At 39.1% G+C, this 25,700-nt stretch overlaps 1 protein-coding gene across 2 annotated transcripts in view; it reads right to left on the reverse strand.

Moving 5' to 3' along the window:
* MTMR9 (myotubularin related protein 9) overlaps nucleotides 1-25,270 on the reverse strand; it is a 48,028-nt gene extending 22,758 nt beyond the window's left edge. The window contains exons 1-5 of one of the 2 annotated variants that reach the window (XM_030812386.1): nucleotides 25,232-25,270; nucleotides 14,503-14,611; nucleotides 9,653-9,778; nucleotides 4,298-4,471; nucleotides 2,906-3,123 (exon numbers count right to left, since the gene is read on the reverse strand). In XM_030812386.1, the coding sequence (XP_030668246.1) occupies nucleotides 2,906-3,123; nucleotides 4,298-4,471; nucleotides 9,653-9,778; nucleotides 14,503-14,538 (554 nt within the window). In that variant the 5' untranslated portion in view covers nucleotides 14,539-14,611; nucleotides 25,232-25,270. Of the gene's footprint in view, nucleotides 1-2,905; nucleotides 3,124-4,297; nucleotides 4,472-9,652; nucleotides 9,779-14,502; nucleotides 14,612-24,630 lie in introns of both variants that reach the window. The other variant, XM_030812385.1, reaches the window with a different exon arrangement.
* Between the last annotated feature and the right edge of the window lie 430 nt (nucleotides 25,271-25,700).

A 25,700-nucleotide genomic window follows, 5' to 3' on the forward strand; every position in this document is an offset into this window, starting at 1 on the left:
ACTTCGCAGACGATGGGCGGCCGGGCAGAGGCGCTCCTCACTTCCCAGACGATGGGCGGCCGGGCAGAGGCGCTCCTCACTTCCCAGACGATGGGCGGCCGGGCAGAGGCGCTCCTCACTTCCCAGACGATGGGCGGCCGGGCAGAGGCGCTCCTCACTTCCCAGACGGGGCGGCTGGGCAGAGGCGCTCCTCACTTCCCAGATGGGGCGGCCGGGCAGAGGCGCTCCTCACTTCCCAGACGATGGGTGGCCGGGCAGAGGCGCTCCTCACTTCCCAGACGGGGCGGCCGGGCAGAGACACTCCCCACCTCCCAGACAGGGTGGCGGCTGGGCAGGGGCTGCAATCCCAGCACCCTGGGAGGCCAAGGCAGGCGGCTGGGAGGCGGAGGCTGCAGCGAGCCAAGACCACACTACCGCACTCCAGCCCGGGCAACACCGGGCACCGAGTGAGCGAGACTCCGTCTGCAGTCCCGGCACCTCGGGAGGCCGAGGCGGGCAGAGCACTCGGGGTCAGGAGCTGCAGACCAGCCTGGCCAACATGGCGAAACCGAGCCTCCAGCGAAAGGAGAAAAAGCAGGCAGCGGTGGTGGCGCGCGCCGGCAATCCCAGGCAGCCCGCAGGCCAGGGCAGGAGAATCACGGGAGCCAGAAGCCGGAGGCAGGGGGTCTACAGTGAGTCGAGTAGATTCCAGGCTGGGCCACAGAGGGAAAAGAAAGAAAGGGAAGGAAGGAAGGAAGGAAGGAGGGAGGGAGGGAGGGAGGGAGGCAGGGAAGAAAGGAAGGAAGGAAGGAAGGAAGGAAGGAAGGAAGGAAGGAAGGAAGGAAGGAAGGAAGGAAGCAAGCAAGCTACCTGATTTTAAAATATGCTACAAAGCTAAAGTAATCAAAACAGCTTGGCACTAGCATAAAAACAGGCATGTTGACTAATGGAACAGAACAGAGCCCAGAAATAAATCCATGCATTTACAGTAAATTGATGTTTGAAAAAGTTGCCGAGAACATACAATGGGGAAAGGAATTTCTTCCATGAGTGGTGGTGGGAAAACTGGGTGTGCACATGCAGAAGAAACTCAACCCTTACCTCACACCATACTCAAAAATCAACTCAAAGTAGATAAAAAACTTAAACATAAGACCTGAAACTGTAAAAATAATTAGAGGAAAACATAAGGAAAAAGCTTCTTGACATTGGTCTGGGAAAAGATATTTTGGATATCACCTCAAAAGCACAGGCAACAAAAGCAAAAATAGACAAATGAGGATGCATTGAACTAAAGTTTTTGCACAGCAAAACAATCAACAAAGAGACAACCTAAGGAATGGGAGAAAACATTTGCAAAAAACACACTGGATAAGGGGTTAACATCCAAAATATGTAAGAAACTCAACTCCACAGCAAGAAAACACATAACCTGATTAAAGAATGGACAAGACCTAAATAGACATTTCTCAAAAGAAGACACACAAATGCCCAATAGGTATTTGAAAAAAAAAATGCTCTGCATCACTCATCATCAGAGAAATGAAATTCAAAACCACAATAAGATATCACCTCATTGTGATATCTATTATCCCTGTTAGAATGGCTACTACTAAAAAGACAAGATTTAACAAGTGTTGTTGAGAATATGGACAAAAGGGAACCCTTGTACAATGCTGGTGGGAATGTAAATTAGTATGGCCACTGTGGAAAACAGTATGGAGGCGCCTCAAAAAATTAAAGATGAAACTGCGCTAAGATCCAGTAATCCCACCTCTGGGTAAATATTTTGAATATCTGAAATGAAATCAGGATCTCAAAGAGGTATCTGCATTCCCACATTCACTGCAGCACTATTCACAATAGTCAAGGTATGGATTCAACCTAAATGCCCGTCAATGGATGAATGGATTAAGAAAATGTGGTACGATACACAATAAAATACTATTCAGCCTTAAAAAAAGAGGGTAGGCCAGGTGCAGTGGCTCATGCCTGTAATTCCAACACTTTGGGGGGCCGAGGCAGGCAGATCACTTGAGGTCACGAGTTCGAGACCAGCCTGGCCAACATGGCAAAACCCAGTCTCTGCTAAAAATACAAAAATTAGCCAGGCGTGGTGGCAGGCACCTGTAGTCCCAGCTACTTGGGAAGCTGAGACAGGAAAATCACTTGAACCCGGGAGGCAGAGACTGCAGCGAGCTGGGATCGTGCCACTGCACTCCAGCCTGGCTGACAGAGCAAGACTCTGTCTCAAAAAAATAAAATAAAAATAAAAAAGAGGGGAAACCAGTCATTTGCAATAGGATCAATGAACCTGGATGACATCATGCTATACGAAATAAGCCAGGCACCCATGCACAGAAAGATAAACATGGCATGAACTCACTTATATGTGGAATCTAAACAAGTTAAACTCATAGAAACAGAGAGTAGAATGGTGGTTGCCAGAGGAAGAGAAAGTGGCAGGAGGGGTGGGGGTAGGAGGGACACAGATAAGGGGAGATGTTGATCAAAGGTTACAAAGTTTCACTTAGGAGGAATTAGTTCTGCAGGTCTATGGTACAGCATGGTAACTGTAGTTAAAAATAATATATTGTATGCTTGAAAACTGCTAAGAGAATAGATATTAAATGTTCTCACCATCCAAAAAAATGATAATTACGCGAGGTGATAGGTTAATTCACTTAATCAGTTCACAATGTATATGTATATCAAAATAGCACAGTGCACATCACAAATACATATAATTTTTGTCAATCAAACCTTAATAAAGGTGACCAAAAAAAATGAGAAGATGGCTAGCCAATCATTGACCCTAAATTAATGCAGAGGTTAATTTGAGCACTTGTGATTTTCAAATGGCTAAGGGCTTACCCACTATAATTAGCTTCTAAAAAGAGTCCTTACTATCTCTGGAATCTTTTACCTCTCAATGGACTTATGAATTCGCCTCCACTGGGGATAATGAGCTTCTTGTTCAAAGCCACCTCCTTTGGCTCTAGCTTGCTGAGCCACGTTCAGGGATCGGGTGTCAATGATGTAGCCACGCTTTCCAGCCCTGAGGGTAGCATTTATCAGCTTCTCATCTTCCTTGCACCTCCTTCCATTTGTGCCAGTGAGTGGCTGACCACTTCGCATAATTACCTAGAAACACAATAATGCTGAAAATTCAACAGCAGTTGCTTTTAAAGTTTCTGAAAACAGAAAGAAATTAGCTAGATTAAGAGTATCTCAAAAACAGTTGTGTGACACTCTGGAGATGGATTTGATCCATAAACAAAGAAATATTTGCAAGTATTTACAATAGTTAATAACTGTAAAAGATAAGCCTCAAGCTTTTACACAATTTCTCTATCTCAAAATACTGTCACATAATAAATTATATCACCTCTTTAAGATCAAATACTGTAATTCATTTAGTGTGTGAATCAAATACCTGTAGACCTGGCCCTGTAATAAAGACAATAATGGCCTATGAGCCAGTAAACCTTGACTTCAACTAAACATACATAGAGTTGGCAGGTTTTAACAAGAATTATAAGAAGTAAAGGCACCAGTGGCAAAATTTAAAAATTCAAACACTGTTCTCATTGTTTGGGAAATCATTTTCAATACCTCAGAAGCTGACTGTCTGTTATTTATTCTCCAGTGGCCTCCACCATCCTTTTCAGTATTCCAGGATTTAACTACTTGTTTCTAAAAACTACCCTACCAACTATATATCTGGAAATGTTTGCTTTTGAAACTTTTCTCAAGAAATCAGTGTCTATTATACTAATCTCTTCCCTGGTAAGTGGTTTAGAGTTCTTTCAAGAGACCACCATTACAAGGTAGTTATCTTAACTCCTTGTTTAATCCTGACTCTGGTGTTTTCTAGAGTTGTGACTAAATGACGTGAGCATCACTCTTCTTGCCTTTGAAAATAAATATGTCTGCTCCACCTTTCACAAGGAAAGTTCTTAAGAAAAATTCAAGTATTTTACCATTATTCTGAGCAGAGATATTTCTCATTTTTCTACCAGAAGAATGTTGCTGTAAGCATCAAATAAACACTAGTTTCCTTTGTACAGTGTCCGGAGATAAAGCTACCACGGCTTTTATATGGCTGAGCAGGATCATGGAAAAAATTCAGCATCACATCCTCACCACAGAAAACACCCCACTCCTGATTCCCTAAAGCTTACATGAAGGATGCCCTCATGGTGGAGACCTGGACAATCATTTCAGTGAAAAGACAGATAGAAAAAGGGAACATTTCTATGAAAAGATCCCCAACCCAAGCCTTTCAGTACATCAAGCAGTAGTGCTGTGCACTTACCATACCATTTTTTTTGTGATAATAGCTTAGTACTGGGAAGCGCCCTCCATGTCGAAATGTAGCTACCTTCCGAAGAGCCTCATCGTCGATGGATTTGGGCACTGTGACAATTGGTGGGTAAGAGGGACAGACAGCAAATTCCTTATTGACATAGCTTAGCCTCCATTCACTGGTCTGAAAAACACAAAATACTTCAAAGCTAAGCAACTATCTCAATGTCACAAAATAATCTGAGAAATTTTAAAAGACCTTAGAGGTCAACTTTCACTGATGAAGAAGCCATTTCTCAGGAACTTAACAGGAGGATCTCTAGCGTATATGTAAGTAGCTGCAGACAAAAGGAGCTCTATGGTTCAGGGCCAGCTTCCTGCATTGCTAGGTATCACCAGTTCCTAGAAAGTTCCTTCTCATACTGAGCAAAACTTGTTGCTCTGTAGCTTCCTCTATTGGTTTTTACTGTACTTTCAGACAACACGGCACAAGTTCCCTATTTTACACGGTATCCCATCAAATGTTTGAAAGACGGTTTTCTCCTTAGTGTTCTATTCTCCAAGTTAAATATATTAAGCACATCCACAATTATCATGGCCAACACTTCTTCCTTTTCTGGGTCCCATTTAGTCTCTTAATGATCCTCTTAAAGCACAAGTAAGACTATAAGACACCAGATAATGCATCCCCAGAACAGATGAGAACACAGCTACTACCTATATCAAGTCCTCTGTTCCTTTCTTTTAAAAAAGGTAAAAAATGTACTAAGATTGGTAACACTTTTCTTAAAACAGTAACAACTCAATACTGAGGAAGGTTAAGCTTAGGGGTCAATGAAATAATTTCAAACTGAATAAACTAAGGACTAAAAGTATACAATATAAAACTATCAAATGACAACTTATTTTAAACATCAGAACTGAAAACAGCTTGAAGACTGTCAAAAGGTTTTACAGTAAAAAAAAAAAAAAAAATCAAATTATATGTAAATTTCAATATGTTCCATATATCTGAGTTGGCCTAACCATGGGTTACAACAGCATGAAGATAAAGCTAAAAAGTATGTTAGATGTACTAACAGACAAGATTATTACTTTTAAAAAATGCTTTTATAAGATACAGTATCACATTTTTAATTAAATTTTTTCACTTTTCAACGTTATTTATGTTACCAGTTTAAAAACACAGTTTCTAGGCTGGGCACAGTGGTTCACACCTATCATCCCTGCACTGTGGGAGGCAGAGACAGGCAAATTGTTTGAGTCCAGGAGTTCAAGACCAGCCAGGGCAACATGGCCAAACCCCGTTTCCACTAAAAATGCAAAAATTAGCCAGGCACAGTGGCACACACTTGTAGTTCCAGCTACTTAGGATGCTTAGGTGAAAGAATCACGGGAGCCCAGGAAGTCGAGACCGCAGTGAGCTGTGATAGCCCCATTGCACTCCAGCCTGGGCAACTGGAGTAAGATTCTGTTTCAAAAAATAACAAATTAATTAATTTAAAAAAAAAACACAGTTTCTAAAGATTTATTATTTTTTTAAAAAATGTAGTTATCTGTTCCTTGCTAGCCCATCCCAATCTGCTTTCCCCAAAGGCAATCATTTTCAACATTTTTAGCTTTTTTGGTGTTTACCTTTACATTTCTAAACAACATGATAATACTGTTATTTCTTGAATTTTCACTATGATATATTATTTATTGATTTCCTACTCTGGAGAATGACAGGGCTCTCCAATGATCTGCAATGCCGCTTCTGTCAGTCCAAATGTACTGTGATCTCTATCCTGTCCCACTTGTCCAGTTTAGTAACTCCTATAGCTTTTAAAATAAGTTTGGTATCTAGCAGGCCAAGTCTCCTCCTCTCACCTTTTTATTCTTCAGAGTAACTTGGCTCCTCTTGGTCTTTTGGTCTTCCATGTAACTTTTATCAAATTCAATGTAAAAACCAACTGGGGTTTTTATTAAGATTGTATTGACTTTATAAATCGGAGGGAATGAGTTACATCTTTAGAATATTCAGTCTATCTATCCATGAGTATATTGTCTCTCCATTTATTTAAGCTTTTAAAAATTTTTCCATAGACTTTTGTAATTTTATCAACAAAGGTCTTACTATCTTTTCTTAGTTATACTCCTAGGAACCCAATAATCTTTGTTGCATTTTAACTGCACCTCTTCAAAATTGTGTTTGGTGTAGAGAAATGCCTATGATCTCAACATTCTTTTCCTATGTAGACAAGCATATAATCAATAAATATTGACAATTTCGCCACCTTCATTTAAATCTCTATACCCTGTATTTTTCCTTCTTGTCTTATTGACCTGACTAGGAGTAGTGATAATGGACATCCTTGCCTCATTCTTGAACTTAGAGAGAATGATACAAGATTTGCTTTTGTTATGTTTTTGGTTTTGGTAGCCATCCTTTATCAGAATAAATAAATTTCCTTCAAATCCAACTCTAAGAGCTTTTATCATGAACAGATATTGATCAAATTTTTTTCCTCTGTTAATCAAACACCAGGCAGGTAATCTGTCTTTTCTTTAACTTTGTGGTATCTTCTTTGCTTTATTGTTCACTAGCTGAACAACAACATGTCTAAAGATTTTTTTATTATCGTGTATGGTATTTGCTGGGATACCTCAGCTTAAGGGTTCAATAACTTTTACTGATTCTGGATAATTATCAACCATTATGTATTTGAATATTGTCTTTCTTCTATCGTCACCTTTTTTTTGTCTTCTATTTTTTTTCTTTGGAGACAGGGTCTTGCTCTCTCACCCAGGCTGGAGTGCAGCGGCATGATCACTGCTCACTGCAACCTCAACCTTCTGGGATCAAGCAATTCTCCCACCTCAGACCCCCAAGTAACTGGGACCACAGGCACACGTCATCACACCTAGCTAAATTTTTTCATAGAGATGGGGTTTCGTCATGTTGCCTAGGCTGGTCTCAAGTGACCTGCCTGCCTCAGCCTCCTGAAGTGCTAGGATTATAGGCGTGAGCCACCATACCCAGCCTCTATCATCTTTTATCCTAAACTCCCATGTAATAAATATTAGATCTTCTTCCTTTATTATGTATGCATGTGTCTAACCTCTTTGTTTTTCCATCTTTCTTCTCTGTTCCGTATTCTGAGTAATTATTTTGGATCTATATTCCAAATCACTTATTTTCTCCTTAGCTGTTTCTAATCAGCTACTTAACCTTTGCATTATTCTTTTATCTTCTTTTTAGTCAACTTTATTGAGACAAAACTTATAAAAAATAAACTGAATCCATTTTGACTACACAGTTTCATGAGTCTTGACAGTTGTATACACCTGTGTAACACCCAATACTAGGAAATCACTAAGCTGCTTTCAGTCACTTTTGGTGTCATATCTAAGAAATCTCTGCCTAACTGAAGGTCATGAAGATTTTCTCCTGTGCTTTCTTAAAGAGGTTTGATAGTTTTAGTTCTCATGTTTAGTTCTATAATACATTTTAGTTAATTTTTGTGGATGATATGAGGTAAGTGTCTAGGTTTATCTTTTTTATATATGGATATCCAATTGTTCCAATACAATTGGTTTAAAAAGCTATCCTTTCCCAGTGGAATTGTATTGGTACCTTTGTCAAAAATCAACTGACCATTAAGGGGAAGGTTTATTTCTGTACCCTGTATTCTGTTCCATTGGTCTATACGTCTTTCTTTACACCAATACGATACTCTCTAGATTACTGTGGCTTTACAGTAATCAAGTGTTTTCTCAAAGCTGTTTTGACTTTCCATATAAACTTATATACTTAAATTTGCATTTCCATAAAATTTGTATCATTTTGTCCATTTCTACAAAAACATCTATTAGAATTTTAACAGGGATTGCAGTGACTCTACGGATCAATTTAGGGAGAACTGCCACTTTAATGAGCCAAATCCAGCCTGCTGCTTGTTTCTGCAAATAAAGTATATTAGAACATAGCACCACCCATTCACTGATGTCTTTTTTTTTTTTTTTTTTTTTAGACGGAGTCTCGCTCTGTCGCCCAGGCTGGAGTGCAGTGGCACAATCTCGGCTCACTGCAAGCTCCGCCTCCCGGGTTCGCGCCATTCTCCTGCGTCAGCCTCTCCGAGTAGCTGGGACTACAGGCGCCCGCCACCACGCCCGGCTAATTTTTTGTATTTTTAGTAGAGACGGGGTTTCACCGTGGTCGATGTCTTGTCTGATTTTTTGTTTCATGCAACAACAGCAGAGTTCAGTAGTTACAATAGAGACCACATGACCTGCAAAGCTTAAAATATCTACTGTCTAATGGTCTTTCACAAAAGTCAGCCAACCACTAACCTTAACCATATTGTCTTCCAATTGATGTACACAGTATAGCTCTCCTTTTATTTAGATCTCTTGCAACTTCTTCCAACAATGTTTTCTGTCTTTCAGTATACAGATCTTGAATTTCTTTTGTTAAATTTATTCCTAAATGTTTTATTCATGGTCAGATTGCTTGTTGCCAATTCAATTCGTTTTTGTGTACTGATCTTATATCAACCAACTTTGTTAACTTACTCTAGTTATTTTATTGCTCTCTGATCTTATTATTTTTTCTTTAGTTACTTTGCTCTTTTTTTCTAGCTTCTTTTTTTTTTTTTTTGAGACAGAGCCCCGCTCTTTCACCCAGGGTGGAGTGCAGTGGCGCAATCTTGGCTCACTGCAGGCTCCACCCCGCCGGGGTTCACGCCATTCTCCTTCCTCAGCCTCCTGCGTAGCTGGGAGTACAGGCGCCCGCCACCTCACCCGGCTAATTTTTTGTATTTTTAGTAGAGACAGAGTTTCACCGTGTTAGCCAGGATGGTCTCGATCTCCTGACCTCGTCATCTGCCCACCTTGGCCTCCCAAAGTGCTGGGATTACACAGGCGTGAGCCACCGCGCCTGGCCTCTGGCTTCTTAAATTGATGCTTAGGTCAATAATTTTAGACTTTTCTTTCTTTTCTAGTAAAAATTTTAAAGTGGTAAGTTTATCTCTAAACACTGCCTTAGCTGTCTGTATTCCACAAATTTCAATGTTACATTACCATTATCATTCTGTTCAAAATGTTTTCTAATTTCTTTGACACGCAGTTTATTTACAAGTGTTCTGTTTAATTTAGAAATATTTGGGGGTATTCCTAGATATCTTAGTATTATGGATTATTAATCTAATTCCTTTGTGATCAGAGATCATACTCTGTATGGCTTCAATCCTTTTAAATATATTAAGATTAGGAAGGGACAAGTCAACTTCACCTTATTACTCTTCAAAAGAAGTGATCATTTTCACAAGTCAAATAAGGTATTGGGTTACTTCTCATAATCCACAGTTCTCAAAAGTTAACTCACAGCTGAGGAAAAGAGTTCAAATTCTTGCTCAGGAAGGAAGGAATGCCAGCCATCTTCAATCACTTCAAACATAGGACGGTAAAAGAAAGGGTACATCAGAGTGATGGAGTCCAGAGTAGACAACGCCTGGGGGCAAAAAGAAAAGAAAGAGAAAAAACAAACACCCACAATTGGAAACATATTCTAACTGACAAATTAGTATTAAGCACACATGGTCTAATAACAATGGGCACCCAGTATGTTTCTCTAACATTGTGTTTATCACTAGATACAATTACAGTCTTATGGAAGCTGACTTCTTTGCTTCTAGTATCTAACAAGGCATCTGACACGTAACACACACTCAGAAGTGCTGATGGGATGAAAAAAAGAACAAAAAAATGTGCATACCAATTCTAGAAGAAAAATCAAATAACACCTCTTGACATCACTTAATAAAGCTTAATAAAAAGGTCTAAGTATTCCTGGGGATCAGTTTTTGGCTAGTCAGTAAGGTCTTGGCTCAAAATCCAGTTATTACCTAAATAAACTTATGTAAATTATTTGAAATCAGGGTGGGTTAGTAACTGTAAAAAAGGATGATACAGCTTAGAAGTCTACAGTCAGATGGGAATCAGAATGCCGGACTGAAATTCTAAATCCTAGCAGTGCAGTAGGAAAATCATGTAACTGCTCTATGCCTCAGTTTCCTCAACTGTAAAATGGGGGAAATAACATACCTACTTCACAGGGTTGTTGAAGCATTAGGAGATAATGTGTGTAATAGGCTTAGAACAGTGTCTGGCACATAATAAAATCTAAAGTAATTCCCACTTTTTTTTTTGAGACAGAGTGTTGCTCTCGTCACCCAGGCTAGAATCATGCAGTCTTGGCTCACTGCAGCCTCCACCTCCCGGGTTCAAGCGATTCTCCTTCCTCAGCCTCCTGAGTATCTGGGATTACAGGTGCCTGCCACCACAACCAGCTAATTTTTTGGTATTTTTAGTAGAGATGGGGTTGCACCATGTTGGCCAGGCTGGTCTTGAACTCCTGACCTCAGGTGATCTGCCTGCCTCAGCCTCTCAAAGTGTTCAGATTACAGGCGTGAGCCACCGCATCTGGCCAATTTCAGCTATGACATGCTCTACATGTGTAGAAATTCCATCAGTGTTCATTTCCTCCCTTCCTAGACTGGCATATGCCATTTGGTCATGTATCATCATATTCTCATACTGCAGGGATCCATTCTCAAATGGGGGCAATAATTCTATCAGCCCCAAATGGGCCTATACTTACCTGGAGCACTTGAATCCTGGATAACAGACATAGGAAAACCTGACTCGGTGGGAGGAACAGACAGACAGAACAGTCTCTATCACCAGGCAGATTCATCCTTCTGACAGGGAGATTATGGAAAAAAGTATTTCTACGACTGGAGGTTGGGGTGGGGGAAGGATACCATATCAATTAGCATAATTCAAACTGCAGGAATGATGGAGACATTCACCTGGACAGGAGGAGGAGGCCCAACAGCAATGCTCAGAATACAGTTAACTCCCTCCAGGTCAGAGGCAGATCAGGCATGCAAAAGGATAGGCCCATGACTACTCAATAGTAGACTGGACTATTAAGCTCAGCAGTTTAGGAAAAACATCTCCATCCAAAGTTATTTTTCTATCCATCTATAAATCATGAAACTTTCTCTCCTACCTCATAAAACAAAATATAGAGAAGCATGGCTGTATAATCCATTATCCATATAAATAGATATATATTTTTTCCTACATTGTCTTTGGCTGCCAATCACACCAAACAGAACAGCCAGTGTCCATGTCTGACCTAACTCAGGGCTGCCATCAATCAGAACCACCATTATTTTAAATGCAAGTTAGCAACCACTCTGACAGGCAATAAGCACTCATATTTCATCTTGAGATCTTATGTCACTAGAAAGAGGTCTTTTCCTTTAAACACATTAATGCTGAGAGAACTGAAAACATTTCAATTCCAAAGGCAGGTGAAACACAGAAAAAAAGCTTCACCAACTTATGGCTACACTTTAGAGAAATGAGCACTTGCCAGCTATCTTCCAATGGGATTCTATGTGTGGCAGCAGAATATACTTGGGTATATGGACTCCTAATTACAAAGGGCAGCTCAGCTATGCTATATGAGAAATTCAATTATTACTCATAAATCGTGTCCAGATATATTCAGGGAAGAGTGGAGGGCTAGAAGGAGGCATTGTGTGCCAGGAAAAGGATGGAGGACAGGTTCACTATGTTAATCACTATGCTGTAAGAACATTTAACAGACCATTCATTTTCTGAGGTCAAATGAGCTCATAATTTATGGCTTCTTTTCAGTCCTAAGGGCTTCTATATAATGAGTCGGTTTCTAAAGAGCTTTAAAATACATACAGCTACTTAAACAACTGATCAGCGTCGCAAGTGGGTAGCACACTTCCCCCTTCTCTTCATCACTGTGCCTCACCACAGGCAGCATCTCTGACACCAACCAGCCAGTCATCTTACAGATCAATTGTCACAAACGAGTAAGAAAAACGAAGACTGGTCGGTGAAAATCCAATCTCCTAACTGAAAAAAAACACAAAACCCACAAACACACACATGCTCAATGGAAGTGGGTAATGTTCCTCTGCCCAAATGCCCAAATAGTGGGACATTATTTCAATTTAACAGTCTATAAACTACATGCATTCTCATTCAACTTAACAAATTACATCAAATCAACATCATGCATTACTTCCAAATGACAGATGTGTAAGACTAACAGATCAGTTCATCTTCTCATTTCCTTAAGTAAAATTCAACAAAGGCAGGAAGAAATGTGTTATGTACCATTTACTTAGTACTATAACAGTTTTTCCTCTATTTCTCTATTCCTGTTTTTAAAAATCACTAAAATCCTACTTCTAGATTTTTAAGACTTTCTACCCCTTTTTAATAGCTAAGCCGATAGCATTTTTCGGACACAAAGTCCAGATTAGTTACACAAACACGGAAAAAAAAAATCAACGTTCCTATAGTAGTCTAGAAAGTACCATAAACCTAAGATTAATTGATATAATTTAGTGGCAATAATTTAAAATAAGGCAATTTAAAATTTCAGTGCATATCAAAATAGTTGGTTAGAATGGAAAGAAAACAGTGAGCTCTTCCATTTAAACTATCCAAGTAAAATTTCTATTATTTGTAATCTGAACCAATATTCAATATTATTTATATAAAGCAAACACGCCCTGTCTTAAGCTAATTGATACATGAAAATTCAGATTACTAAAAACAAACAAATAACTATAATCACTGGTGATAGTTACTTGCTTTAGAAAAGAAATAACTTTTTAAAAGTCTCACCACATACATCCATAACAATGGAATATTACTCAGCCTTAAAAAAGGCAGAATTTACAACACAGATGAACTGTGAAGATATTATGCTAAGTGAATAAAACTGGTCACAAAAAGACAAATACTATGTACTATGATTCTACTTATATGAGATACCTAAAGTAGTCAAATTCAGAGAAACAGAAAGTAGAATGGGGGTTCTCAGGAGCTGCAGAGAGGGGAAAATAGAATGTTCTTTAATACAGAGTTTCGGTTTTGCAAGACGAAAAAATCCTGGAGATCTGCTGCATAACAATGTGAATAAAGTTTTATACCCTACTAAACTGTACACTTAAAAATGGTTAAGACTGTAAATCCTATGTTAGGTGTTTTCTAAACACAATTTTTTTAAAAAAGCGTCACCATAAAATTATAGTAAGTAATGACAGAGGACCCTCAAATGGTAGCTGCTATTTACCAAGTATTATACTAAGCATTCTACACACATCAACTAATAAAATTCTTATAACAGCCCTAAAAGATAGGTACTATTATCCTTCTTTTATAAAAAGTAGAAAACAAATCAGAGATGTTAAGTACTTTACCAATGGTCACAAGCTACCATGTGGTAAAATCAAGAATCAAACTGTGCTGTGGTTCAATAATACACTAATACATGTAATAATATGTGTATATATATGTAATAATACAGTACAATAACATTGTAATTTATTAGTATTTCTATTCAAATTTTTAGAACTGTATTTATTACAAAAGATATACTAGTATATTCAAGAAGAAACAATTTCACTTCTAGCTGCTAACCAAGTAGAGAAGTGAATAGTGCACTGGTTAACTCACTCGTGGTTTGCAGTGTCTCTAAGGAATTCTGTAGAGGGGAGGTGAAAATAGTCGAGTCAATGAGGGTTTCTAGGTCTCCCCAATCCCTACCTACTCACTATAATGTGACTAAAAGCAATTCTAACTGTATCTATTTTATTGGTTTAGAATTCTATATAAGATTTTACATGAACAAACTTCAAGTAAAGGAAAGAAAAAGAAGTTTACAGTCTTTGGCACAGAGAAAATACCAAGATTTGTATAGTGAACATAAAATATCAAGCAAAACTTTAAAATTTCTCCCAAGAACCTCTTTACTAAATCTTCTAATGGTTTCCCCAAATAAGAACTCATATACACTCAAGTGAAACAGTATCTGTTATTTAACCAATATGAACTCATGGAAATTCCATAAAGCCATCGGAAATACAATTCCATGGAATTCTAAGCAACTCATGGAATTGAGCTACTCATATAAAATGAGTAACACCAGACACTGCTGGAAGTCAAGAAAGTCCCATTACACTCATATAACAATGAACCACGGTGAGGCTTTTCCTAACAGTCTTCAGTATTTGAGTCAGAGAACATGACTAAATTATCTAATGAAGAAATGGAACAGCTACACTGAGTCATAATATAAACTTATATTTCATTAGATTTTGCTTCCAAAATACTTACCTCAATGGAACTGGCTATATTCAAGCATTCCTCCATTCCAGGAATATCCAGCTGAATAATTCGAAAATCTTTACATTTTATGATGATGGTACCCAGTGATCCCACAAATCTGTAAGAAATCGCAAATCATGTTTAGGAACACATATATTACTAACTTTAAATATATTATTATTTCTTTGAAAAGAGAATATAGTTGTAGTTACCATCTATATTAACTTTCTTCTCCTCAAAATAATTAAGGAAGAAGCAAGTCTGCATCATTAAAATCTGAGCCATACATTACTTACAATATATGTCTTTTTTTTAATTTAAATATATAAGGTAATTCACATCAAGCTAATTGTTCGATGGAGATTATTTAGGGCCTTATTTCAAAGAATAGGAAAAAGATCTGTAACTAATGTGTTAAGTGTTTGTACAGAGATATTTCTGGAGCATAGGAAAATAGTTCACTTCAGATTTCCCTTACTTCCAAGTGATACATATTATGTATCAATTTATAAAAAGCAAAAGGGCCGGTGCGGTGTCTCACGCCTGTAATCCAAGCACTTTGGGAGGCCAAGGCGGGCGGACCATGACGTCAGGAGATCGAGACCATCCTGCCTAACACAGTGAAATTCTGTCTCTACTAAAAATACAAAAAATTCGCCGGGTGTGGTGGCACATAGCTACTCAGCAGGCTGAGGCAAGAGAATTGCTTGAATCTGGGAGGCAGAGGTTGCAGTGAGCCGAGGTTGAGCCACTGCACTCCAGCCTGGGTGACAGAGTTGAGACTCTGTCTCAAAAAAAAAAAAAAAAAAAAAAAAGTAAAAGTATTTGACAAAATCTAACCTCCATTTCTGATTTAAAAACATGAAAAACCAAAAATTTCTCAGCAAACTTGAAACAGAAGGGAACTTCCTCAACCTAATAAGGGCATTTACAAAAAACCCCACAAAAAAAACCCCTAAATCTAATAGCGTCCTTAATGGGGAAGGATTGAATTATTTCTCTCTAAAATCATGAAAAACACAAAGATGTTCACTCTCACCACTTCTATTCAACATTGCACTGAAGGTTATAGCTAGTGCAGTAAGGTAAAAAGAATAAAAAAAGATTAAAAAAGAAGAAGTAAAACTACCTTTACTTGCAGATGACGATTGTGTAAATGTACCCAGAATTTTCTTTTTATTGTCAATTCTTCCCCAAATTCATCTAGTGATACGACATAATTCCAAACAAAATCACAGCCGACTTTTACGTAGAAACTGAAAAGGTGAATTCTAAAAACTCATATGGAAATGCAAATGTCTTCAAATAGCCAAAACAACTTTGAATAAGAACAAAGTGGTATGGCTAACACTACATAATTTCAAGGCTTACTATAAAGCTACAGTAATTAAGACAGTGTGAAAATGACATGATGATAAACAGATCAACTGAACAGAAAAAAAAGGGTCCAGAAATAGATCCAATTACACGTGAACAAAGATACAAAGACAACTCAATTGAAGACAGGTCAGTCTTTTCAACAAATGGTGTCAGAACAATTGGATAGCTTTTTTTTTTTTAAGAATTTGAATCTATAACCATGAACCACATACAAAAACTGATGCAAAATGGGATCTTTTACCTCAATGCAAAACCTAAAGCTATAAAACTGCAAGATGAAAACATCAGAGAAAATATTTGTGACCTTAGGGGAGGCAATGGTTTCTTAGGTAAGACACTAAAATCCCAATCTATAAAAGAACAAACTGACAAATTGGACATGTTCAAAATGTAAAACATCTGCTCTTTGAAACACAGGGTTAAAGAGCATAAAAAGGTAAGCCACGGGGTATTCCTGTAGGCTGTTGAGGACTTCATCAACAGGCTACACTAAATTTATTGTTAAAACGTTTCTTTCTTCAATAATAAATCAACCTTACCTTACTGTAACTTTTTTACTTTATAAACTTTTTAATCTCTAATGTTTTGTCTCTTTTGTAATAACACTAAGCTGAAAATACAAACACACCATACAGCTGTACAAAAATATTTTCCTTCATTATATCCTCATTCTATAAGCTTTCTTCGATTAAAAAAATTTTTTTGGTAAACTTTGTTGTGAAAACCTACGACACAAACACATACATTAGCCTAGGCCTACACAGGGTTGGGATCACTGTCTTCCATCTCCACATCTTGCCCCACTGGAAGGTCTTCAGGGGAAATATTAATAACATACATGGACCTGTCATCTCCTATGATGATAACGCCTTCTTCTGGATAATTCTTGAAGGACTTGCCTGAGGCTGTTTTACAGTTAACATTCTTTTTAGAAGTAAAAGGAGTATACTCTAAAATAACAATAACAAGTATACTATAGTAAATACATAAACCAGTAACAAAGTCGTTTATTATCATTTATAAATATTATGTGATGTATGCAATTGTACGTGCTATATTGTTGTGTAACTGGCAGCCCAGGTTTGTTGTTTATACCAGCATCACCACAAACACAACATCACTGGGCAAGAGAAACTTTCCAGGTGCATTATAATCTTATGGGACTACCATCATATATATAATAAATCACATGACTATGTATGTATATACAAACATACACTCTCAAAACTCAATCAGAAAGCAAATAATCCATTACAAATGGGCAAAACATATGGATGGTCACTTAGCAAAAAAAGACATATGGATGGCAAATAAGCATATGAAAAGACGTCCTACACCACTAGTCATAAAGGAAATGCAAATTTAAGCCACAATAAGACACCACTTAACATCTATTGGAATTGCTAAAATTTAAAAGACAGACCATAGCAAATGCTGACAAGAATGTGGAGGAACTAGAACTCTCACACACTGCTCATAGGAATGTAGAACTGTAGGTACAAGCACTTTGGAAAACAGTTCGGGCAGCTTCTTAAAAAGTAAAACACATACCTACATCTGATCCAGCCATTCCACTGGCAAGTAAATGGCTTGCCACCCAAGAGAAAAGAAACCACATGTTCATTCAAAGACTTGCATAAGCATATTAACAACAACTTTATTTAATAGCCTCAAATTGGAAACCCACATTTCCATCACCAGGTGAATAAATGAACTATGGAATACTACACAATGGACACTTAGTACTCAGCAATAAAAAGAATGAACTATTGATATATACAACATGGACAAATCTCAAAAGAGAGTACTGCATGATTTATGACGTATTGACATAAATTTCTAGATAATGCAAACTCATCTGTGACTACTTGGAAAAGAAAAGAAGGAAGGGATTACGAAAGGGCACCAGAAAACTTATGGGGGTGTTAATTCATTATCTTGAACTTAAGGTGACAGTTTCAGGGTGTGTACATACATCAAAACACATCAAAGTTTACACATCAAATATATATATATATATATATATATATATATAGTGTCTTATATGTCGACTGTACCTCAACAAAGCTGTTTTAAAACTCACTGTCATTCTGCTTCAGCTGGAAGTGAATGACACATAACAACCAAATTGTCAGTAAAAAAACAAAAAAAGTGTACAAGACATATGGTTATTCTCTTGTAAATTTCCGTATCATCTATGCTTGTTACACTAACTTATTTTGTAAGGTGAATTTTGTTTTGTTAGTCTGGCAGGTTTTATTTAGTTGCTGTAAAGTATAATGAATGACTAGAGGAGTTAAAAATAACTGTTACTTTATGTCAGAACGAAATGCTATAAACTATTAAGGTATTCTGCACTCATTTATTGAATGTTTCTAGTCAGTTACTTATAAACAGTGGGCCAAGAAAAATATGTTTTAAAAGCATAAGAGCTCCACAAAATATCTATGATTCACATTAATTGTCAGATTGAGTTCTATGTTATCATTTTCTCCTTATTGTCCCATCCATGCCCTGTAATACAGCCCATCACAGCATTTGGAATACTTTATTAAACTTTCTAGTTTATATTTCTAGTTTATATGTTTATTTCTTATAATGGTTCTTAGTTTTTTCAGGTAGAAGCCATGTTTGATTAACTTCTATATCCTCAGCTCCTAGTGCAGCACCTAGCATATACACCATCTTAAACTTCCAATAAGGGACTTAAAGGAAGATCTGAATAAATAATGTAACACTGTTTATGGATGTGAAGATGTCAATTTGACTACAATTAATCTATAAATCCAAAACAATTCATTTTGTAAAAATCCTATAAAAATTGTACAAAGTCTGTGGTCTAGTTAATAGTACTGCACCAGTGTCAATGTTCTAATTTTGTCCTTATTTTGATTACATCACAGTTATAAAACATGTCAACATTAGCGGAAGCTGGGTGGACGATTCTTAAACCTCTATGTGCAATTTCTGCAACTACCTGTGAGTCTTCAATTATTATTAAAGACTTTTAAAAATCCCATGAATATAGGAAGTTTTCCAAAACTGCATGGAAACATAAAGGTCGAAACATAGTTGTCAACTTTAAAAAAAAAAAACACACAAAAGTGGGGCAACTAGCACTATCTGATTTTTGGACACATCACAAAGCCACAGAAGGAAAGAGAATATGATAAAAGAACAGATTAATGAACCAATGGATTATGACAGAGAGCTCAGAAATAGACCCGTATATATAGAATAACTTGACATATACCAGCCAAGGTTGGGTTGTCAGGTGATGGGATTAAGAAAACTGGCTTGCTCTACGGAGAAAAATAGGTTCTTATCACACTTGAAACAAAGATAGAATCCAAATTAAAGACCTAAAAATGAACAGTAAAACTATGAAGCTATTATGGAAGAAAATGTAGGAGAACATCCTGGTGATTTGGGGACAGGGAAGGAGTTCTTAAGACAAGCCACACACCATAAAGCAAAACACTGGCAAGTTTTGTATTAAAAGTAAAGATTTCTGTTCAACAAAGGGCACCACAGAAAAAAATAACAGACGGGTGACACACTAAAAAACATTCGTAATGCCTAAATGAAGAATGAATACCCACAGAGTATACAAGGAACCCATGCAAATCAACATGAGGAGGACAATAAACCAAATGTTTAAAAGTAGACCACAGAAATGAGGCAATTCACAGAAAGGAAAAAAATTTTAAGTATATTGCTCACAAGCACATACAAAGATAATTAAACTCACTAATAATTAATGAAATTCAAATTAAAACAAAGCAGTAACTATTTCACAATCTTCGGGCTGGAAAAATTAGAAAGACAATACCAAATGTTGGTAAGAAAGTGGAGAAGAGGTACCCTCTCCTGCACCATCATGGGAAGGCAATCTGCAATTGTCATTTTGGAAAGCAATTAGTTTGTGAAATGAGATACGCACCTGCTTTATGGCTCCATCCCATCGTAGGGGCAGTCTCAGAGCAATCATGGCACAAGACTATATAAAGGGACATGAATGAGTATGTTTACCAGAGATGTTTGTGACGGCAGGGAGTTGGAAGTTACCTAAAAGGTCTGTTAAGGAAGCTCTTTTAGATACTTTGGAATTCTATGCTCCTGTCAGAAGCAGTGAAATGGTTGTACACACAGCAATATGAAGAGATCTTGAAAGAGTACTGTGTCAACATATTAAGAAGCAGAACAAGATCTACAACATGATCCCAGTTAGGCAAATTAAACTCACACATACGTGTGTGAGCACACCCATACACAATAGTGCTATCTATTTTATAGCAACAACTAACATGCTTGCCTACAGGGATTGTGGATGAGGCAGGAAATGGGAGTGAAAATTAGGGACGAAGAAAATCAACAACAGAGGAAACCTTCTAAGGAATCGATCATGAAAATGATGAGTCATCAACTGAGTAGTGTTAACTCAATTTTCTGAGGTCCATTAAAAAAAAACAGGTATAACTGTAAAACTTGTATACAACCTTGTATGTTGAAAGGATCAAATCAAATGATGTAAGCGATATATATGAAAGTATTCCACAGACTTGTAAAGCATTATTCAAACATAAGTTTCTACGAGGTTAAGTAGTTTGCCCAAAGGCACTTGTCTGGAGAGAGGCAGAGCTGGAGGAGTCATCCTTAAGGACTTTCTCACCTCATTTACAATTCACCAGCAGGGCATGGCAGCTCCACTTTCAAAAACACATCCCAAATCAGATTCTTTGTGACTACACTACTGTTTTTTGTTTGTTTGTTTGTTTTGAGACAGAGTCTCACTCTGTCACCCCAGGCTGGAGTTCAATGGCACAATCTCAGTTCACTGCAATCTCAGCCTCCCAGGGTCAAGTGATTCTCTTGCCTCAGCCTCCTGAGTAGCTGAGATCAGAGACATGCAGCACCAAACCCAACTATTTTTTGTATTTTCAGTAGAGATGAGGTTTCACCATACTGGCCAGGCTGGTGTCAAACTCCTGACCTCAGGTGATCTGCCCGCCTCGGCCTCCCAAAGTGCTGGGATAACAGGCGTGAGCCACCGTGCCCAGCCTACCATCATCTTTTACGTGAACTACTCTACTCTCCTAGCTGGGCCTGCTGCTTCCAGTCTTGCCCCTGTACAGTTTATTTTCTGCCAGCAGCCAGAATTGTCTTCTGAAACATCAATCAGCTGTTGCTTCCTAGCTTTCACCTCTCCAAGGGCTCCCATGAAAACCATTACAGTGGACTGCAGGCCCTCCACAGTCTGGCCACTGCTTATCCCTCCAGCCAGTCTCTACCATCGACTTCACTGCTTATCCCTCCAGCCAGTCCCTACCATTGACTTCCTGTACCCTCTGTTCCCTGCCCTGCAGTCACACTGGGCTCTTCGCTCTTCTCTGCACATGCCAAGTATATTTCCCGTCTCAAGTCTTTGTATTCGCTGTTCCCTCTGGCTGGAATGCGCTTCCCCTAGATACTCACATTTCTAGCTTCCTCATTTCATTCCGGTCTCTAGTCAGATGTCACCTGCCTTCTCTGAAATCCTTTCTAAAGAAACTGCCTCCTGGTGCTCTTTATCCTCTCATCTTCCGTTATTTTCCTTCTTGGCACTTATTACCTGACATCATTATATATATATAAAATATACATATAATGTACGTATTATATAAATAAAATACATATATAATATACATAACAAATATGTATTAAATATAATATATATAATAAATATATATTACATATAATATATAACATATATTATATATTATATATAAAATATATATTATATATTATATGTAATATATAATTAATATATAATAAATATATACTATATATTATATAATAAATATATATTATATAATAAATATACATTATGTATAATATATTATATATAATCTAATAAATATATAATATAATATATAATAAATATTTATTATATAATATATAATAAATATATATTACATATAAATTAAATATATTATATATTGTATATTATATATAATATATAACACATAACATATTTAAATATAATATATAATTATTATATATAATATATTTATATATTATATATAAATATTATATATCTATATTATATATAATATATAAATATAATATATAATATAAAGTAAACATATATATTATATAAAATAAATATATATTATATATAATATATAAAATAAATATATCTAATAAATATATATATTTATTTCTGGACTTGCTTGATTGTCCATCTCCCTGGCCAGTACCTAAGCACCTTGTCTTAGTCACCACTGCAGCCGCACAGCTCAGACAGTGCACATGGAAAACAGGTGGATGTAAAGATTTCTTGAAAGCAGCAATTTAACAAACTCTGATCTGATGCCTCCCCTATGCTCTTTCCACTACACCACGCTGCTTCCCAGGAAAAGGAAAAATGTGTGTACAGTTCGTCATTCTCTCCTAACAGATTCAAAGGTCCATGGCTTATCTGCTTCTTCTTCATGTACTACAAAGCCCAGCATCTTGTAAATGCAAGGTAAACAGGAGGAAACGAATGAGGGCAAAGTAACCACAATAAAAGGTAAAAAAGAAAGGAGAGTTGATGGTCATGCAGAAACTACTCATTTGTATTCAACGGCATCTGACCATTCAGCGGTCAATCCTTCTTTTATTTCCTACGCATCTATATGCCCAAGCCACAGTTAAGACGCTTGGAAGGAGATAAAAATGAATTCCAGTTGTGGAATTAACAGAAGAATCTGTGAAGGAGGTAGCAGTCGAAATGGTTAAACTGAATATTCATGGACGGGTAACAGGCTGATTGCCTGTGAACTCCTGAAAGACAAGAACTGTAATATATTTTATTTATCTTCGTGTCTTAAATGCCTCACAAAATGTCCAGAACATAAAGGCATTTGGCAAATGTTTAACAAACTTGGGAGGGGCAAGGCATTCCAGCAGAAGGAAGAAGTCAATAAAATACACAGATGACAGAATACAGGACATATACCAGCACCAGTAAATGGTGAGGACTGGCTGGTAAAAAGCGTTCATGAAAGGAAGTGCAAGAAGGGCTCGTTAAGAGAAATGGCAAGAAATAAAGTGAGAAAGTACGCTAGGGCCGGGACACAGAATGCCATGAATGACTGAGGGGTTTAGATTTTCAATGAGAGACCACTGAAGACTTTTTTTTTTTTTTTTTTGAGATGGAGTTTTGCTCTTGTTGCAAAGGAAGGAGTGCAGTGGCCCTATCTCGGCTCACTGCAACCTCCGCCTCCAAGGTTCAAGTGATTCTTCCGCCTCAGCCTCCTGAATAGCTGGGATTACAGGCACCTGCCACCATGCCCGGTTAATTTTTTGTATTCACAGTAGAGACGGGATTTCATCATGTTGGTCAGGCTGGTCTCAAACTCCTGACCTCAGGTGATCCGCTCACCTCGGCCTCCCAAAGTGCTGGGATTACAGGCGTGAGCCACCATGCCGGGCCCACTGAAGACTTTATACAGCAAAAGGTGGCTTGAGGAGACTAATAAGAGCACTCTGCTCATATCAGTCAATCAATCTGCCACCGCTTCACCCAAACTGCCTGCAATTCTACCATTAGAAATCATTATTTTAGGCCAGGCGCAGTGGCACACGCCTGTAATCCCAGAACTGTGGGAGGCCGAGGCAGGAGGATTGCGAGGTCAGGAGCTCCAGATCAGCCTGGTCAATATGGTGAGACCCCATCTCTGCTAAAAAATATAAAAATTAGCTGGGTGTGGTGGCGCGCCCCTGTAATCCCAGCTACTCGGGAGGCTGAGACAGAAGAATCGCTAGAACCTGGGAGGTGGAGGTTGCAGTGAGCCGAGACTGGCCACTGCACTCCAGCCTGGGCAACACAGTGAGATTTTGTCTCAAAAAAAAAAAAAAAAGAATGAAAGAAATTATTATTTTAAGGCATATCCTTTCTACGAATCTTCCTAATATCCAAACTATTTTGCGAGGCAACGGAAAATGTTGTCGTCATTCATTTATACTTCTGTGTAAAACGGATAATCAGTTTGCCCTCTCCTGGCTAGCGAGAAGCCACTAAGGAGATGGGAATTTTGAATGCAGATGAAAATATAACTTTTTGACTTCGAGGCACTGCCTTGGAGAGATAAAGTCTGGAGTACAAAAAGAAAAAGAGGTGAATTGGTCCATGCCTTTCCTTGAGAGCCAACCCCGTTCTTTCAGCAAGCAGAATTGAGTAAAGATGAAGAGAAGACATCAGAATCTCCCTTAGTGAGAATTAAATTGATGACCCAGAAGGTAAGAACTAAGAAATATGATAAACTGAACATTTTTCAGAAATAAAAAAATGGTTCTGTATGTAGACACTCATAACTTTATAATCTGTTTAGTTTTCCTCAAAAACGGTAAAGACTTTATCTAAATCACATCCAGTCACAACTTCATGAACTGTGATTGACAATTCCGATTCAAGGAACACGATGGGGCAAGAAGAATAAATTTATAAAGACAATGCCGAAAATCCACCCAAATGGTGTTACGAACCAGAAATAATCATCAGGATGTTACCACCCACAAGATAACCCTGAGAACTCCATCCAGGTTTAATGGAAACCGGGTCCTCCATCTGGACGGGTTTCTGCTTGGTAAATCCTGATTCTAGGCCACAGAGAGCTCATCTTGCCGGCCAGCTGGGCGGCAGGCTGCGCGGAAAACGCCAGCAAGTGTTTCCCGGGGCGCCCACAGGGGACCCCGGGCTCCATGCAGAGCTGGGCTGGGGCGGGCACTCACCGCTTGTCGATGGCGTCGATGTTTGAATGGAGGAGCCACAGTTCCTCCGTGTTGTCCTGCCGGGAGGACAGGATCAAGTGGTGGCCCGTCAGGCACAGAGTGCCCTCGACAGCCGGGTAGAAAGGCCGGTGCAGCACCACATTGTCCACCCGCGGTGTCTTAATCAGCTCCGCAAACTCCATGCTCCCCCAGCGGCCGGAGCCAGGGAACCGAGCCCGGGAGGTGCGAGGCGGTTACCCCGCCGCAGGGAGAGTAGCGGAAACACCTGGCGCGGGGCTGGCCCTTGGGGCGGGGCGGGCCGGGCGGTGAGGCTGGGCCCGCCCCAGGCTGGGTGGGCGCGGCGAGGCCTACGGCCGCCGGCACCGGCCGCGGGAAGACAGGGGATGGGGCTGGGCTAGGCCCAAGCGCCTCTCCCGCACCGCCCGGTTCTCCCGGCCCAGGACTCGGCCACAGAGAACTCCTCTCCACAGGCCCAAGGGCCGCCGCTGCTGCTGGGCTCCGGGTCCCGCGTGGGCAAGCGGAGGGCAATAGGAGGAGGCCCCTTCAGGACCCGCTTCCACGCCCTGGCCGCTAGGGACTCCTGGCGGAAGTGGTTACTCACTGATGGAGCCCAGAGCAACTCCGAGCAGAAGCAGCAGGTCTCGAAACTCGGAAGTCGCGAAAGGCGCAGCCGGAAGTTGGTCCTCGCTAGGTCCTCTGGAAATGCTTCCGGAAACACTGCCAGACCAGAAGACTTGTGTTCCTACGAGAAAAAAAGCTTGTCTTTGCCTTCACGCTCTCCCGCTGCCCTTCTTACCCACCTACAAATATTCCTTATCAGAAGAGGCCCGGGAAGAGGGGACGACGGGAGGAGCTCCCTGTGTTGCCTTACTCCGCTTGAGTAGTATCCCCTCAAGAAGCTCTTCAGAGCGTGGGGGTGCTGTAAATTGTGGTAATTGTTATGCATTAGCCCTGAAGAGATGGCAAGTACGGGATGGAGGCGGTGACTGTGACCTTAGGGAATCCTCCAGGGGTCAGGGAGGGACACAGGGCCACTCCACAGGCTCTCCGAGAGCGCCGCGCCACGAGGT

Source organism: Nomascus leucogenys, chromosome 4, assembly GCF_006542625.1.
Source record: "Nomascus leucogenys isolate Asia chromosome 4, Asia_NLE_v1, whole genome shotgun sequence".
In the NCBI taxonomy this organism is placed as follows: Eukaryota; Metazoa; Chordata; class Mammalia; order Primates; family Hylobatidae; genus Nomascus; species Nomascus leucogenys.